The 15,209-nt window shown below is 36.7% G+C and overlaps 1 protein-coding gene across 1 annotated transcript; it reads right to left on the bottom strand.

The window, feature by feature from the left end:
* Window positions 1-1,010: 1,010 nt before the first annotated feature.
* On the bottom strand, window positions 1,011-2,885 carry LOC107767255 (LOB domain-containing protein 19-like). The gene is made up of 2 exons (XM_016586177.2): window positions 2,511-2,885; window positions 1,011-1,370 (listed from the first exon to the last, which is right to left on the bottom strand). The coding sequence occupies exons 1-2, from the start codon at window positions 2,781-2,783 to the stop codon at window positions 1,158-1,160; spliced, it is 486 nt and encodes a 161-aa protein (XP_016441663.1). The 5' UTR covers window positions 2,784-2,885; the 3' UTR covers window positions 1,011-1,157.
* Between the last annotated feature and the right edge of the window lie 12,324 nt (window positions 2,886-15,209).

Here is a 15,209-nt window from a genome sequence, read left to right as displayed (position 1 = left end):
ATTTCACTTTTTAAAATGAAATGTATTCACTGTTTATATTTTGTTCTATTTCAATATTTGTATTCAATATATTTCAATGTTTATATCCTGTATTCAGCTGTATTAAAAAAATACACACCTTCGAAATACATAAATATAGGCCAAAAAATAATGTATTTATAGAAAAATATAATGTGTTTGAGTGAATTTATATAGAATACAATGTATTTGTATAATTGTATGTGACTAAATAGCAAAGAAGAGAAGAAAGTTCGTCGACATGGCATTTTCCAACAAAGCAAAATATTGTATACATTGTATCAAACCTAAAAATAGAGACACAACAGAAACCCCGGCCCTCAAAATCTTTTCCGGCGTAGAAAATATTGCAGTATCCGTCGTTCATGTTATAGTAACCATGCTCTACTCGAATTATTCCGACATCATTTTTGCTCTCCGCGCAGTGGCCCTAGCCTCAGAGCGACGAGCCCCTCCGTGCTATGGAGGAATCTGATTTTGAAGAAAAGGTCCGTCTTTCTCCTCTTTCTCCCAACTGTAGAAGTATTTTCAATTGCAGTAAGCAGGTATTTGCTCGAAGAGAGAGAAGGAAGAGATAGAGGAAGAAGAAAAATTCTGAGAGAGAATCGTGTGTTAATTAAAAGAAAGAGAGAGGAAAAATATAAATAGCGTATTTCACGCTTCAATGGTAGTATATACCATAAATACCTATTTTGCTACTATAAAATATAAAAAGTAGCTATAAAATATTTTAAAATAATTTTGACTTATAATAAATAGGGTGTATACCTTTGCTATAGGAAACTTCTTGGCTAATAATCCCTTTTTTCGGTTCTTATTGTCATAACCTTTTGTTTCCATGAAATCTATGGTGAAACTAATGCAAGTTGACGTTACCAGGAAATGAAAATGAGGCCAAGTTGAAATCCAACAAATCATATATAGTCCTTTCCATTTAGTTTATTCATAAGCAAGAGACTAAAAGCTATGCAAGAAAAAAGTTCCATAGATTAGAATCAAACACAATTAGCATTGATTAGAGAAGAACTAAAATGATTACATATATAAACAAAAGAGAGTTAAATGATAATCTTCATAGAGTTAAAAACTAAGTTAAGTATCTTCGTCATGGCAATTGAAGACCTGAACCTAACTCTAGATTAGCGTCTAGAGACGAAATCTACAGCAACAGAATGGATGTCACAATTCTCCAGTTCTTCATCTAACACATGATGAAAGCCTGTTGTATCGAACAAAGGATCCATAGACACCGATGATATGTTAGAATAAGTTGCTGCCACCTCTGAAGAAGCAGATTGCAGGGTGGAAAGACGGGCTTGAACATAAGCTAACTCTGCTTGCAATGTCAAAACCTACACGTATTATATGAAAAACCAAACAATTACATTTTTCAGGCAAAGCACTAGAACATCAGCAGAGTAGAGAAAGATATCTCTTCATAAATCTATTATAGTAAACCATAAAGTTTATGCCTTGTACTAGCATGAAAATTACTGATAATTATATTACTAGTTCAATTTAGAATGTATATGGGTGTCTCCCATATATTAAAAACTTAGTCATGTGCTAACTGATAAGATCAAAACTGCAGGACACTTCCTCAGAAAGTCTAATTTCGTTTTCAGGAAGTCAACATTTTCTATATTAATTAATTCCCTATCATGGACACTTCAAACAGTACTATTTTATTCTAACGAAAAGAACATTGTAATCTTCCAATGATAATAACTAATCTTAACCCACCCAACATAAGTAATGTGTATGTGTTCATTGATTCATCTTAGAGTCACATAATAATATAAATAGAGTTAAAAAATGGGTAACGTACAATAGCGCATGGTGTAAAAAATTTATTGAACAAAAATTTACTCATACAAATATATACACCTATTTGCATCTGATTGAATATGCCAAATCAAGACTTCCGCTCAGCACTTTTAACAATATTTTGTAGACTTCCACGAAAGACAACAAATCAGAGAAAGCAGGCAAGTCAAATTCTCGAGCTGGTAAAGTTGATTAGTGTTGCTTGTTAGCCCCGGCAAGCAAGAAAACACTATACAAAGTCCACATCAATCAACTATTACATTAATCTATTACAAGTCAGCATAAACCAAAAAAAAAAAAGGGGAGGTGGGGTGGTTCACTCTCACACAAATTTTGCATCATTTCAGAAATGTTAGCTTAAAATGAATAGCGGGTTTTCACTAATAATCAACTCATACAAACAGCCAGCTAAAAAAACATTAACTAGTACCATAGTTGATCTAAAAAATGACTTTTATCTTTGAATAATTCATGAGTTTCTTGCACAGTGCCATCTAAAAGAATAAATCAGTTTCTCTTTTATTTGGTCAAGTTTGTGAAAAACACAAGTATAACTGGTAGTATAGTAAGAAAAGAGGAACCTAAGAAAAAACCACAGCAGTGAACCTGTCTTATTTTTCAGTTACTACATAATAGTTAAGCAGTAGGGGGAAAAAAACAAGCACCTGTTGTTGAAGAGTGAAAATGTGAGCAACACAGCCATAAACAGGGTCTCTAACTCTAGCAAGAGCCTCATAGCAGAGGGTAATAACAGTTTCGAGACGCTTGTTTGCCGGAATGCTAAGTAATAACTTGGAGGCATTACTTGCTCCAAACACCTTGTGGACAGCAGCAAAGTGAGACATACCTTGTTCTGTATCAAAATAAGGTGCAAATATGCAACCCTTTACACACTTCCTTCTAAGATATTTGCATGCACCACACGGTCCACTGCTCATATTTTTTGAACTTTAGTTTCAGTTTCTGTTTTTGCAGAGAGTTTTTTCAATTTTGTGGGGTATGGAGAATGAAGAAGAGAAGGCAGAGAAAAAGCTAAAGATTTGGAGTGAGTGAGATATGTAGGTATTTATTCAATTATAGAAGGTAGGTAGGACTACTTGTCGCTGTTTGTTAGTACTACATACAAGTAGTTCTACTTTAATTTACTCCTATTAGATAAGAAAATATTGAAGCTTTTGGTGGTGGGTCACTAGATAGACAGCTATGCTACTTCCTTGAATCTTATTTCTTACATCATATTTATATGGACTTTGTAAAGTTTGTTTATGTGGCCAAAAAGTCATGGGTTCGAACGGTGAAAATAGGATCTTTTGTAGAAAAGCAGGGTAAAGTTGCGTATAATAGACCTTGTGGATTGGACCTTCTTTGGATGCGGTGCATAACATGAGCTTAGTGCATTTCACTTTTTGAGATTCAAACTTTTTAATTTTGACCGTAAATTTTGATATAAAATATTTAATTTATTTTTCAAAATAAAATTTATATATTTGGAATCTACTTAGAAAGTATTATAAAGCCACAATAAAGGGCTATGAAAAAATACGGTAAAAAAATAACTTATTTGACTCTCGAAATCCGAATACTTAACACATAAACTAGGACGGAGAGAGTACCACTAATGATGTTGCACATGATGAAAATTAGCCAACTTTAAAGTACACTCGAACTTGTAGGAGACATTAATTCTAGATTACAACATAAGTATAAGTAGTATTTGTTGTATTATAAAAGGGTGTTAGGATTTAAAAGTGTTTTAACTAGAGGAAAGGACGGTTTTCTGGTGTTGGGATGCATATATATGTGTAAACTTTTAAGCCAAGGCAAAAGAGAGGAGCAAAAGTGGGGAGAAAAGAGCTGCAGCTTGCGTCAAGCAATCATATAAATGTTGGACTGAGTGCTGGACAGTAGTAGCTCCATTTTTAATTGTTCACCTAGGAAAAAATTATATATGACGTCATTCCTGGCGGCAACCTGAAATATTATATAATAATTTAAATAGGGTCATAGCTTGATCCGATCAGAAGATAAAGAAGATAGACGAAAAACGGATTTTATTTTCCACTTTCTTGATTATTTCAAACTTTCATTAATATAATAGCATATTTTAATCAAGCTTAAAATAAAGCTAATGCATGCATTAAAAGTTAAAACTCATTGCATTAGTAATACCGTGGTTTCTTATGTATTAGTTATACATAGGATAATACCAAATATTGTGTATAACTAATGCTTATAACTAGTAACACATAAGTTCAAAAAATGTACCAAACATGATATTATTAAACACAAAATTAATACATACATTATTTTATCTAATTAATACATCCTACCAAACCACTCCTAAGAGATAAAATTCAACAGTTAGTTTACGAGTTTGGATTTCATTAATTATGGTCACTATGTTTGATTGACATTTTTCTATTTCCAGTATTTTATGTCCAAAGGCTTATTACATTGTTCACCAAAATCTTATCGAATCAAGTCAATCAGCCGTTTCATAGTCACTGCAAACGTAGCTATTCCCAAAGAGGTACAGACATCCCATCCAATTGTCCCTTACTCAATCCTTCTTCCCCCTCTTTGGCGAACACCTCCTTTTCTTCTCGTCATCTCAATCACAAATCACACTCAGTCCTTACCAGTACTACTACAGTTGAGATTTGAGATGAAACAAGAAAGGAATGAAAAGAAAACGAAAAGTGTGTTTTTCCCTCAATCGAGTTCATTCACGCAAGTGTGTTAACTGAGGTGAGAATTCTGCCAATTACCTGTGATATTTAACTGATTGATTTTTATTTTGACTGATTCAAAATAAAATGTGCCTATTGTAGAAGAAATATTACTACCTCCGTTTCAGTTTAGATGAGGTAATTTGATTCGATACGGAGTTTAAGAAAAAAAAAAGACTTTTAAAACTTGTGGTTTTAAAAGCTTAAGGGGTAAAAGCTTTGTAGGACCATAATATTTGTGTGGTTATAAAAGTTTCTCATTATGAGTAAAATGAAAAGTTTAAAGTTGAATTATTTCCAAATTTAGAAGCGTGTAATTTATTTTGGAACATATTAAAAAAGAAAGTATCTCATCTAATCTGAAACAAAGGGAGTATTTGAGTGCACATCAGATGATTATCTAGTTCATTCTATTTTCGAAATAGAATGTTGTGTAAGATAATGTTGCCCCCGATTTTCCGGTAAAGAAATGAGAGGGAATCATGATCTGACGCAACCTCGAGTAAAGTCGAAAGGTTCCTCATTTATGAGATCGGAGAGGACAAACTGTGCATCCGGGACCAGACACGGCTGAGCATCAGGTCCGGACAGAGTGGAGGTTTGAGACTAAAGAAAAAGAGGAACGGTTAAGCACTATAAGCGGGGAGCCATGATATCCGCCCTCAACTAGGTATTACGGCACAAATCCCGCCAGATACCAACTACAGATCAACACTTACTGAAAAAGAAGATTTTTACCTTATTTAGACTTGTACTAGGAATGAAACTCCCCTACTATATAAAGGGGATAACTTTTTCATTTTAAACCACTGTTGGCACACATATCAAGACAATAAAGTATTTTTGTATTACAGCTATTGTTCAAAGTGTTCTTAGTTCCTCTTTTCTTTAGTTACAACCTAGCCCAAATTGAGGGCTTGATCAGAGCCAGTTTCAGTGTTCAATTCAAAGTCAGGCTTAATTGTTCCATCGCGTTTGGTTTAATCGTTTTATCTCTCTTTAATTTAGTTATTTGTTATTCTTAGATCATTCGTATTAAATTAAATCATGTATCATTTAAACCTCGAACAAATTTAATTGTTATTCATTTTTAAAGGTAAACAGTTTGGCGCCCTCTGTGGGACCAAAGATAATAGTCGTGATTTAATACGAATCTCCATAATACACCCTATTTTACACTTGTTCTTTGAAGTTTGATTTCAGGTTAACCTAAGAATGTCAAATTCTGAGTCTGCTTACTAGAACGTTGATGTCGAGTCGCGCCACCATGATGAAAACAATTTTGTGGTACCTAGCAATGACATGACCCATGTTTATCCCAATGGTGTTCCAGTCACAGACCCGGTCGACGCTAACTCACAGGTTGCCATCAATATCAACATGCCAATTGACCCCGAAAATTGCATTCGCGAGGCATTGCAGCCTTCAGCTAGAGAAGCACCCGAAGGGGAAGGTGATGGAGTTAGCTTGTAGCTAATTTTTGAAATGTTGCAAGCTCAGCAAGGCAATAGCGCAATTGCATATACAAAGTCACGTCCCTAATAGGATTGATCCCGAACGAGTTAGAGAAACACTCGAAGGGATGAAAAAATTGCCGTTGAACCGGATGAATTCAGGCTTGGGCCGAAAAATATCTGAGGTGATAAAGATGCTCAAAGCACTGACAAATGGGGTGGAGTCAGGTGAGAAAAAGATAGAGGCTAACGACAAGAAGGTGAAAACTTACAATTCCAAGGTTGATCAGATCTCGGGAATGCCTCTAATATTGAATGGGCCAGATTCCAAAAAATTCATTCAGAAGTCTTTCTCCTCGAGTGCGGCGTCGAAGCAATCCCTAAGAGATTTCGTATGCCCGACATTCCCAATTTAATGGGACCACAAATCGAAATGAGCATGTAACCTCCTATATGTGAGCAATCAAGGGAAATGACATGGAAGACGACATGATTGAATCAGTGTTATTGAAGAAATTTGGCAAAACCTTTTCCAAATGAGTGATGATATGGTATCACAACTTGCCTCTAAATTCTATTGATTCATTTGCTATGCTTGCGGATACTTTGGCAAAAGCCCATGCTGGCGCCATCAAGGTCGAGATGAGGAAATCGGACCTTTTCAAAGTCAAGTAGAGGGATAACGAGATGCTCAAAGAGTTCGTGTCGAGGTTCCATATGGAACGAATAGACCTTCCCCTAGTCGCAGATGATTGGGTTGTTGAGGCGTTACTCAAGGTCTCAACCCCTGAAGTTTCGTTGCTTCTCAACAATTAAAGCAAAATTTAGTGGAGTACCGGCGGTTACTTAGGCCGACGTCCATAATACATAAGTCGATGATCAGAGTCGATGACGACCAGCTGGAGGCCCCTCAGGGTCTGTTTACCCCAACAAAGTGAATGACAGATTGATAACTAGGGATTCTAGCCTATTTTATGCTCCTTTTTGCTTAGGTTTTGGATAAATAATGTGTAGAACAATTTCCAAAACTAACTTATTGTGCTTGTTTGCAGTGTTTGGTCAAAATGAGGCAAGAAAGTCCTAACGAGCTCATAAAGGAGTGAAACCTGCACAAGCCCAAAGCTGAGCTAAAAGCGTTGACAACAAAGAAATAGTGCGGCCGCAGAAGTTGAACCGCTGAGGTGACCATATTCACACTCTCAACGGTTTGAGGTTCAGAGAAGGCACTTTTGGGCTCAACAAATACCACTATCCGCGGTGAAACTGTGTGCCAGCGGAATTACCTGACGACCGCGGTCCAAAATTTGCCCTCAGCGAAAGTGAGAATCAGAGGACTAGAGATTGGAGCTCAATTGAAAAGCACGGTCTGCGAACATATTTCGCGGTGGTAGTTGAAGATAATGCTGAGGAAGTTGTTTTTCCATTCCCAGCGGAATCAAGTCCAGACTAAGATCAGAAGAGAACAATCGGGGTCCGCGCTTGCTTTTGCGTGGCCGCGGAAGTCCAAGCGCTGAGGCGACCAGTTTTCCGTTGTCAACAGAACCTCCGTAGGGGCATTTTTGTCCATGTCGCACCCCTTTTTTCCCTTTTTAACGGGGAAGTCCGGGTTTGGACATTCATGGGGGAAAATAACTCGTTTCCTTTTGTGAATTGGGTATTCGAAGAGTCGTCACCTAACGGATTATGGTGCGTTAGGGCACCTTGAGCAATTAACTTATGGACTAGTTTGCATTACTAGAGATTTAGGGTAAGAGCTCGAAATAACCTTGAGGGGAAGGTGTTAGGCACCCCTTGCGGTCCACAACGGTGGGTCCCGCTTGAACTTAAACTATGTGAATTAGTCATTTTTAACAAATAAACAGTTTTAACACGTACTTACAAGTAAAGGCATGTTTTGACATTCTCAGCACATGTATGATTCAAGTAATGAAACAAGGGAAAATGCTTGAACAAGTTGCACATTTATAAAGAAAAGTAAATTTGTTTAAACAACGGGAGTTGGGAAAGAGGGGTCCTAGGTTGGTTAGCCTACGGGATTATACCCACACAACGCTCGGTAATCACTCCTCAATGAGGGGCTACATGTGACATTAGCACGTAGTCATCATATCCTTATTACCCAATTCCCTCCCCTTGGTCATAACCTAAAGCGTTCTAGCAACCTTTAAAGAATCCTATATGTTCACTACCCGTCCCTTCCTTGTGGACCTAGAGGTATTTAGGATCTCTAATTTAGGTAGTTCTAGACCATCCTTAAGTACTTAAAGGAGAAAAATTTAGGCGTCAATCAAAACAGTTAGGACTGCATTTAAAGAGGGAACAATTAAAGGCTCACATTTACCTCTGCAAACAGAACAAGTAAGTGCACGTCTCAAACAATAGTTTTAGGTATTTAAGAGAAAAATTTAGAGCATGACATCTAGGCGAGTAGAGAATATGCAGTACTAAATTTGGACTTAAGTGTCAAAGACCTATTCATCTTGCCTACTGATTTTTAGACCTGTTGATTATGAGCAGCCACAGATAATAGAACACAATTTTACATTTGCAGGACTCTTAATCGTCCTATAGGCTTGCCTAGGCGCATAATAGTGATATCCTAGGAGCATGATATCTATTATTGATTAAGAGTGCAACGAAACAACAAATAGTTTTTTTTGTTTTTTCAACGGTAGTTTAGATCCTATAGGCATGTTCTCTAGTAATATTAATTGAGGTTGCGTTGGAAACTTATTAAAGGAGTGGATAGATTAATTAACTAAACCGATTCAGAATAAACATGAATTAAACTGATTTTCTAACCAAACTGGTTTTAAGTCCTATATGCATGATTTCTGATCAAACATAATGTGAAGCAAGCAGAATTCATTTGACCAAAGTGAAACGCCCTATAGGCATGATTTCTATAAAAGCTTATTTTAACTCCTATGGCATGGTACCTAATTATTAAAAGCTGATTTAGATCCTATAGGCATGACTTCAAACTAATAAAAGCTGATTTAGATCCTATAGGCATGACTTCTAATTGTGTGGAAGTAAAGCAAACAGAACTTATTTTAAACCAAAGCAGATCCTATAGGCATGTTATCTAACAAACATATTTAAATCAACATGGATCCTATAGGCATGGTATCTACCCAATTTTACCCACAATATACTACTACCCTCCCCTTTTCGCTATTCACTTCACTGTTTGTTTACAATTAATTATTACAGACCAAGAATTGAATGAATTACATAAACAGAACAGAAGTTAAGCTATAGGGAGCCTGAAGTAGTCCCAAAATGATTTTCAAGCCTCCAGGCCAATAGTTCCATAGCCAATTTCATGTCTAGGTGTGTCAGAGTTCCCTAAGGACCTCAAGGATCCCGGGAAGTGCTCACACCTAGACCTTTCTCAAATAACAACTGATTATTGTGCAGTGTGGAAGTGCCAGCCTTGATATGCCAGAGTTCAAAGAGATCTCAAGGGTCTCTAAGCAAGTACACATACCAGAGGGGCAGGGCCTAGTATTCTAGGAGTAAGTGAAAGTACATAATAGTTTGAAAGAGTTTAAAAGAAAGGTCTTAGGATTGAAAAGAATTTCTAAAAATCATTATAGTTTGAGGAAAGTGTAAAGAAACAATTTTGCAATCAGAACATTAGTCATAGGACAAACAGTTTTAGGGAGTACTTTGGCAAGCTACCTTCACACAAGGGAAGGGGGATTGGGAACATAGAGAGTACACCTTAATGTAGCATACAAACAATAGAATACATAGAGTTTTGAGGGGGTTCTATAGAACTAGTAGGTGGAATGCAGGTCATGCAGCAAAGCTCACGTCAAAAACATGTTGGAGCCATTCTAGGGAGAACAACTAACTTAGCAGAAGTGAGTCAGAACAGGCAAAGACTTAGATGAGCATGTTAGGCAAATATTAACAAGTGAAGGCATGCTAATTACATAGAAGCAGAGTTTAGGCATGCTAAATAAACAGTAGTCAGTCAAACAGGCTAGTTACATATGTAGACATGTTAAACAGGATAACAAACAAGTAAGTAAAGTGAAAACATGCTAATCATAGGTTTGAATAGGCAGTATTAGGCATGTTGAGTAAGCAGTAAACTTAGGCAAGAATGGACTCAAGCCATATGGGCTAAAGCAGTAAGTAAACACATAGGTTTTTTATTCTTAAAATTAATCAGAAGCAGACCTAGTTAAAGAAAGAAAACACAAGATGTGAGCGAGGTATTGTACAATTTTCAGCCTTGGCTTGCAGCCGGCTAGAATGACAGAGATCACAAGTAGCAGAGAGAGCAGAGAGAGTCTTTTAGAGTGTAAAAGGGGTAGTTTCTGAACTATTGTTCGTGTCCAGAAGTTAAAATAAGAGGGAGTTTATATAGTAATCAAGAGTTAAGCAAATAAGGTAAAACAATCAACAATCAATAATCAAGGAATTTCAGAATCAATTACACGAAGATTTAGCATAGTTTTATCCCTTAATTAAGGAAAAATCAACCAACGGTAATGACAGGGACTAAATAAAGCAACAAGTTCAATCAGACCAAGTAAAGAAGTAAGAATCAGAGATCTTATTAAATAAAGAAGTTCAAATTAAACAAATAACTTCAAAACAGAGAGTCAAGGGTTTAATTTAGGAAAGGAATCATGCAGAGTCAGCAAGTATCGCAGACAATTTCAAATAAGGCAAGAAAGGAATAGTCAGGAAACAGATTGATAAATCGAGAATCCAAATTAACACTGATTTAAGGGTGAAAATATAAGTTTACCAAGAATAGGCAAAAAAATGAATATAGACACATATAATCAGTGAAAAAGTCGAACCAAAAACCTTAGTAAAGGTACATTAGGATAAAAATCACGAGATATCAAATTAGGCTAAAGAAAAATCACAAGAACTAAAGCAAGGACAAAGTCAGCACACAAGTAACTCAGAAACCAAACAAAAATGTCGAAAATTAGGCTTTTAGTATAAACGAGTTAAGGTTAGGGCAAACCTTACGAAATCAGTCAAGACACATAAGAAGCAGAAGATCACACACTCAAATCTATCATACATTTTAGAAAAGAAATTTTCGGGAAACCCTAATTCGAAAATCAGAAGGTCCTTGTAAAAATCAGAAGTTTGTTTTGTAAAAAATCATATGAAATAGGTCCAAACATCTCCGGTCTGTACAGATCTAGGAAGTTTAGAAGGAAGAATTTAGGGTTTTCGAGAAGAACAACATAGATGTGAAGAAGAAAACTTAGAAACCCATAGATCTAAGGTGATATAGGAAGATCTTACTCGGAATCAAATCGGAGTAGCCTGAGATAGGCGAGAAAGGGCCATAGATGCAAGTAGGCTAAACCTGGTCCCTTGAGGACCCTGGAGATGGTGATACCAGTACAAGGTAAACAATTAGAGGCCTGGGAGTGGTGAGAAACCACTATGGGTGGCCATAGATGAGTGACGACGAGGTCTGATTAGGGTTTAGACTTGAGAGCATTTGAGAGACGAGAGGATTAGGTGACAGTGGGGAGGTGAGGGAAATGAGAGGGTTTTGGGTGGGGGAGAGGGGGTCATTAGGTTTAATTTAGGAAGGGGAAAACCTGGACCGTTGATCAAAACAATCAACAGCCAGGATTTGGCCGGGTATTGGTTGGGGCAAATGGGTATTGGGCATGGGTTTTCTGGGCTGGTTTAAAGGGTTAAAAATTGGGCTAGTATTAGGTTGGTTTGGGTAGCTTTAGGTCCGAAATTAAATAAAAATGGGGCCAGATTTTAAATACCCATTTTTAATTAATAAAATAATTTATAAAATGACAAATAAAATAGTAAAAATATTATTTGTGCATAACAAATGGTTAACAACAATTATTTAACATTGTAAAAATATAAAAATTTATTTTTTGCATGAATATGGCAATTATAAGTATATATGGGCTATTATTGCAAATGTGCAATTCTAGCCTTTAAAAATGCAAATGTATTTATGATAAATATGTTAAAGTATTTAAAACCTAATCTGGGTGTAAATGATGAAATTAAATGATAAAAATAATAATTTGTGATGCAATTAACGAATATTTATATAGTAAAATATAGGAATAAATTGATTTAAAACTCCTTTGAATTATAGAAAATTACGAAAAATGCTTGTATATTTCTTAAAACCAAGTGATGATGCATATGCACTATTTTGGAAGTATATATGTATATTTTAAAAAATATGGGGGAAAATTGGGTATCAACAGTCCAGTAATTTCAGCTGTGTATAAATAGATCTTTTTCAGGTTTTTAAGGTATCTTTTGTACTGTGGAGCTCGTGAGCAGCCGTATTTTACTATTTAGAGTAATTTTCGAACATATTTAGTCATTAATCTTAGATTTTCTTCTTGTAATTGACTTTTATAGATTATATTTCATCTTCATCTTTGATTTCTACCTTTATTATGAGTAGCTAAATCCATTAGCTAGGGTTGTTACCCAACCCTACTATGGTTATTTAATGGGTCTTCTATCTTAGGGCTTAATTGTTTATGGGTTAGTGATATTTAGCTTGATTCATGCTTTAATTGTAGAATTGGTGGTTGCAAACACTGATCCATGCCTTTAAGACTTAGACTCTTCTTGAGAAAGAGGGACTAAGTCTAGGAAATTCAGGCTAACAAGGAATTGGGGTGCACTCAGAGATTGATAGCTCCAATTAAAGGGTTAAACCTAGAGATAATAATACCCGAGTTGAGCCAATTTTACTTGTATTGTTGGAACACCCAATTGGGCTTGAGAAAGCCAATTAGGGCAAAGTCACTCAAACTACCGAGAGGTATAGAGTGAGTAATTATATGTAATGGATATATCACGACCCCAAATATAACAAGTTTGTTCTAAATTTTAGATCCCATTAGATACTTGCCTAGGTGTAAGTCACTTCCCTAGTGCCTTTTATTACTTGAGAAAATCCTTACAAAAAATTATTGTACTTAGATTCTTTTCAACATTCATTAGCATTCAATTAGAATAGTAAAAAAAACCCAAACATGTTTAGAAGTCCAATTAAGAACAACACACATAGCTATATTGGATAGAAACCCGCTTCCAAACCAATATTAACTCTCTGTGGATTCGATCCCGACCTTTCAGGTAAAATCTGCATCGACCATTCCTCGCCATTATATTGTGGTGTAGGGTTGGAGTCGATCACTTATTAGCGCCGTTTCCGGTAAGTTAAACAATTTTTGGCTATCTATCTGACTAGTTGTGTGTTTTGTTTTTCTTTCCTTCTGCTTTTCTAATTTGTGTGAGTTAATCAATTCAGGTACAAAATAGAAAACAATGATCCTATCGGAAATGTTATCTGGGGGAGGAGGTAGATGATAATGGTGACGATGAGGTGCCTCTAGTACCTTAAGGTCAAAGAAGAGGCCGTCAGGCCAATGACAACATTCTAGACCCTATCCCAGCTCCTCTACGAGTGGCTCCTCGGGTGCTGCCAAATGAAGGGTATGCAAGTGCAGTTGTCCCACCTCGGATCCAGGTGGGCAATTTCCAGATTACAAATGTCATGATGACCTTATTGGAGAAAAGAGGGTACTTCATAGGTGCTCCCCATCAGAATGCATATAAACATCTCAAGGTATTTATGGATACCTGCTGGGGTAGCAGCAAACAAATGTGTCGGAGGATGCATTGAGATTGATATTGTTCCCTTTCTCACTTAGAGGGAAAGCTTTGGACTGGCTCGAAAGACTCCTCAACCATTCCATCACTACGTGGGATGAGTTGGCCGACAAGTTTATCGCCAAGTTTTTCTCATCGGGACATATGTCTACATTAATGGATGATATCTTAGTATTTAAACAGGAACCAAATGAACCCATTCATGAAATCCGGAATAGATATAGAACTATGGTCAAGGAATGCCCCAATAATGATATGACTGAAGCAATGATCCAACAGACTTTTTATCGGGGTATTAACACGACCAATCAATGTGTGGTAAACCAGTTAGCAGGGGGTAATTTTATGAAGCTATCATATGCTGAGGCCTGCGAGATTCTTGATGAGATGGCTGACACTTCATCAACCTGGCAGAGTCGGGCGAATGTTCCTTAGGGGGATCCTCATGTCATAAATCTTCACAAGGAACTTCAGGACCACAGACAAGCCATAACTGAGTTGACAACAACCATGAACCAGTTAGCCAAAGCACATCTTCAGCAAATTCAGGGACCAAAGCAAGTACACGCAATGGAAGGAGTTAATCTATTGGTAAATAAGATGAGACAGTCTGGTCAACAAGTGCAAAGCAATCAAGATCAGTTTGATCAAGGTGGTGGTGCCGAATCACTGGTTCACAAAGTTGTGAGCACGTGATTTTTGTTTACGCGAAAATCACCCCAAAAGAAATCAAAATAATAACAAATGGTCTCGCCGTACAATTTTTTGAATTTACGTGATATTTTTTGGTAGTTATTTGTGTTTTTGTCCATTTTTATTTAGTCTTATCAAACAAAAAATACAAAATATATATGTCGTGTGTAATTAAACCATCATTCGGTTATTAAAAGGAAAATCACAAAAAATACGCATCTTTTATTCTATTTGTTGCCATGGTGTGATTTTTACCTATTTAAATATGTTAATATGTGTGTGATAATTGTGTTAAGTACTAATTAGTGGTTGTTTAATTTCATTTTAATTAGGTTTTGTGTTTTAAAAATTAGAAAATAAAAGAAAAGGGTGCAAATGGGTTTAAAATCGGGTTGGGCCCGTTTTCTTTTTAAATCTGAGGCCCAAAAGCAGCCGGTCCAAGCAGCCCATCTCCCAGGCCATCAAAACGACGTAGTTTGACACCAAAACTACGTCGTTTCAAGGACAATCCATCTCGGCCATCAAACCAAATTGATCTAACGGTCCAGATTACTCACCCATAACCCTAATACCCGACCCGTTACCCGGACCAACCCCGACCCCAATACTAAACCAAACGACACCGTTCGTAACGTTTCGATCCAGGCCGTTGATCTCGACTGATCTAACGGCCGAGATCAAATCATCCACCCCATATATAAACATCCATCTCGTACCCCGCCCCCTATCCAAGCACCCCTCCCCGTCTTCATCTCCTTCACCTAACTCAAACCCACACGGAACCCTAGAGACACCTACCTTTTCCCTCACCATAAACCCGACG

This window comes from Nicotiana tabacum, chromosome 7, assembly GCF_000715075.1.
Source record: "Nicotiana tabacum cultivar K326 chromosome 7, ASM71507v2, whole genome shotgun sequence".
Taxonomy (NCBI): domain Eukaryota; kingdom Viridiplantae; phylum Streptophyta; class Magnoliopsida; order Solanales; family Solanaceae; genus Nicotiana; species Nicotiana tabacum.
This window is presented reverse-complemented; position numbering and strand designations above follow the sequence as displayed.

What these genes read in the sequence shown, in the direction of transcription:
- LOC107767255 (XM_016586177.2), bottom strand. Translation starts at nt 2,783, where the DNA reads ATGAGCAGTGGACCGTGTGGTGCATGCAAATATCTTAGAAGGAAGTGT. An exon ending in TTTTCACTCTTCAACAACAG is followed by an intron (nt 1,371 to 2,510) that starts GTGCTTGTTTTT and finishes TAATACGTGTAG; the next exon opens with GTTTTGACATTGCAAGCAGA.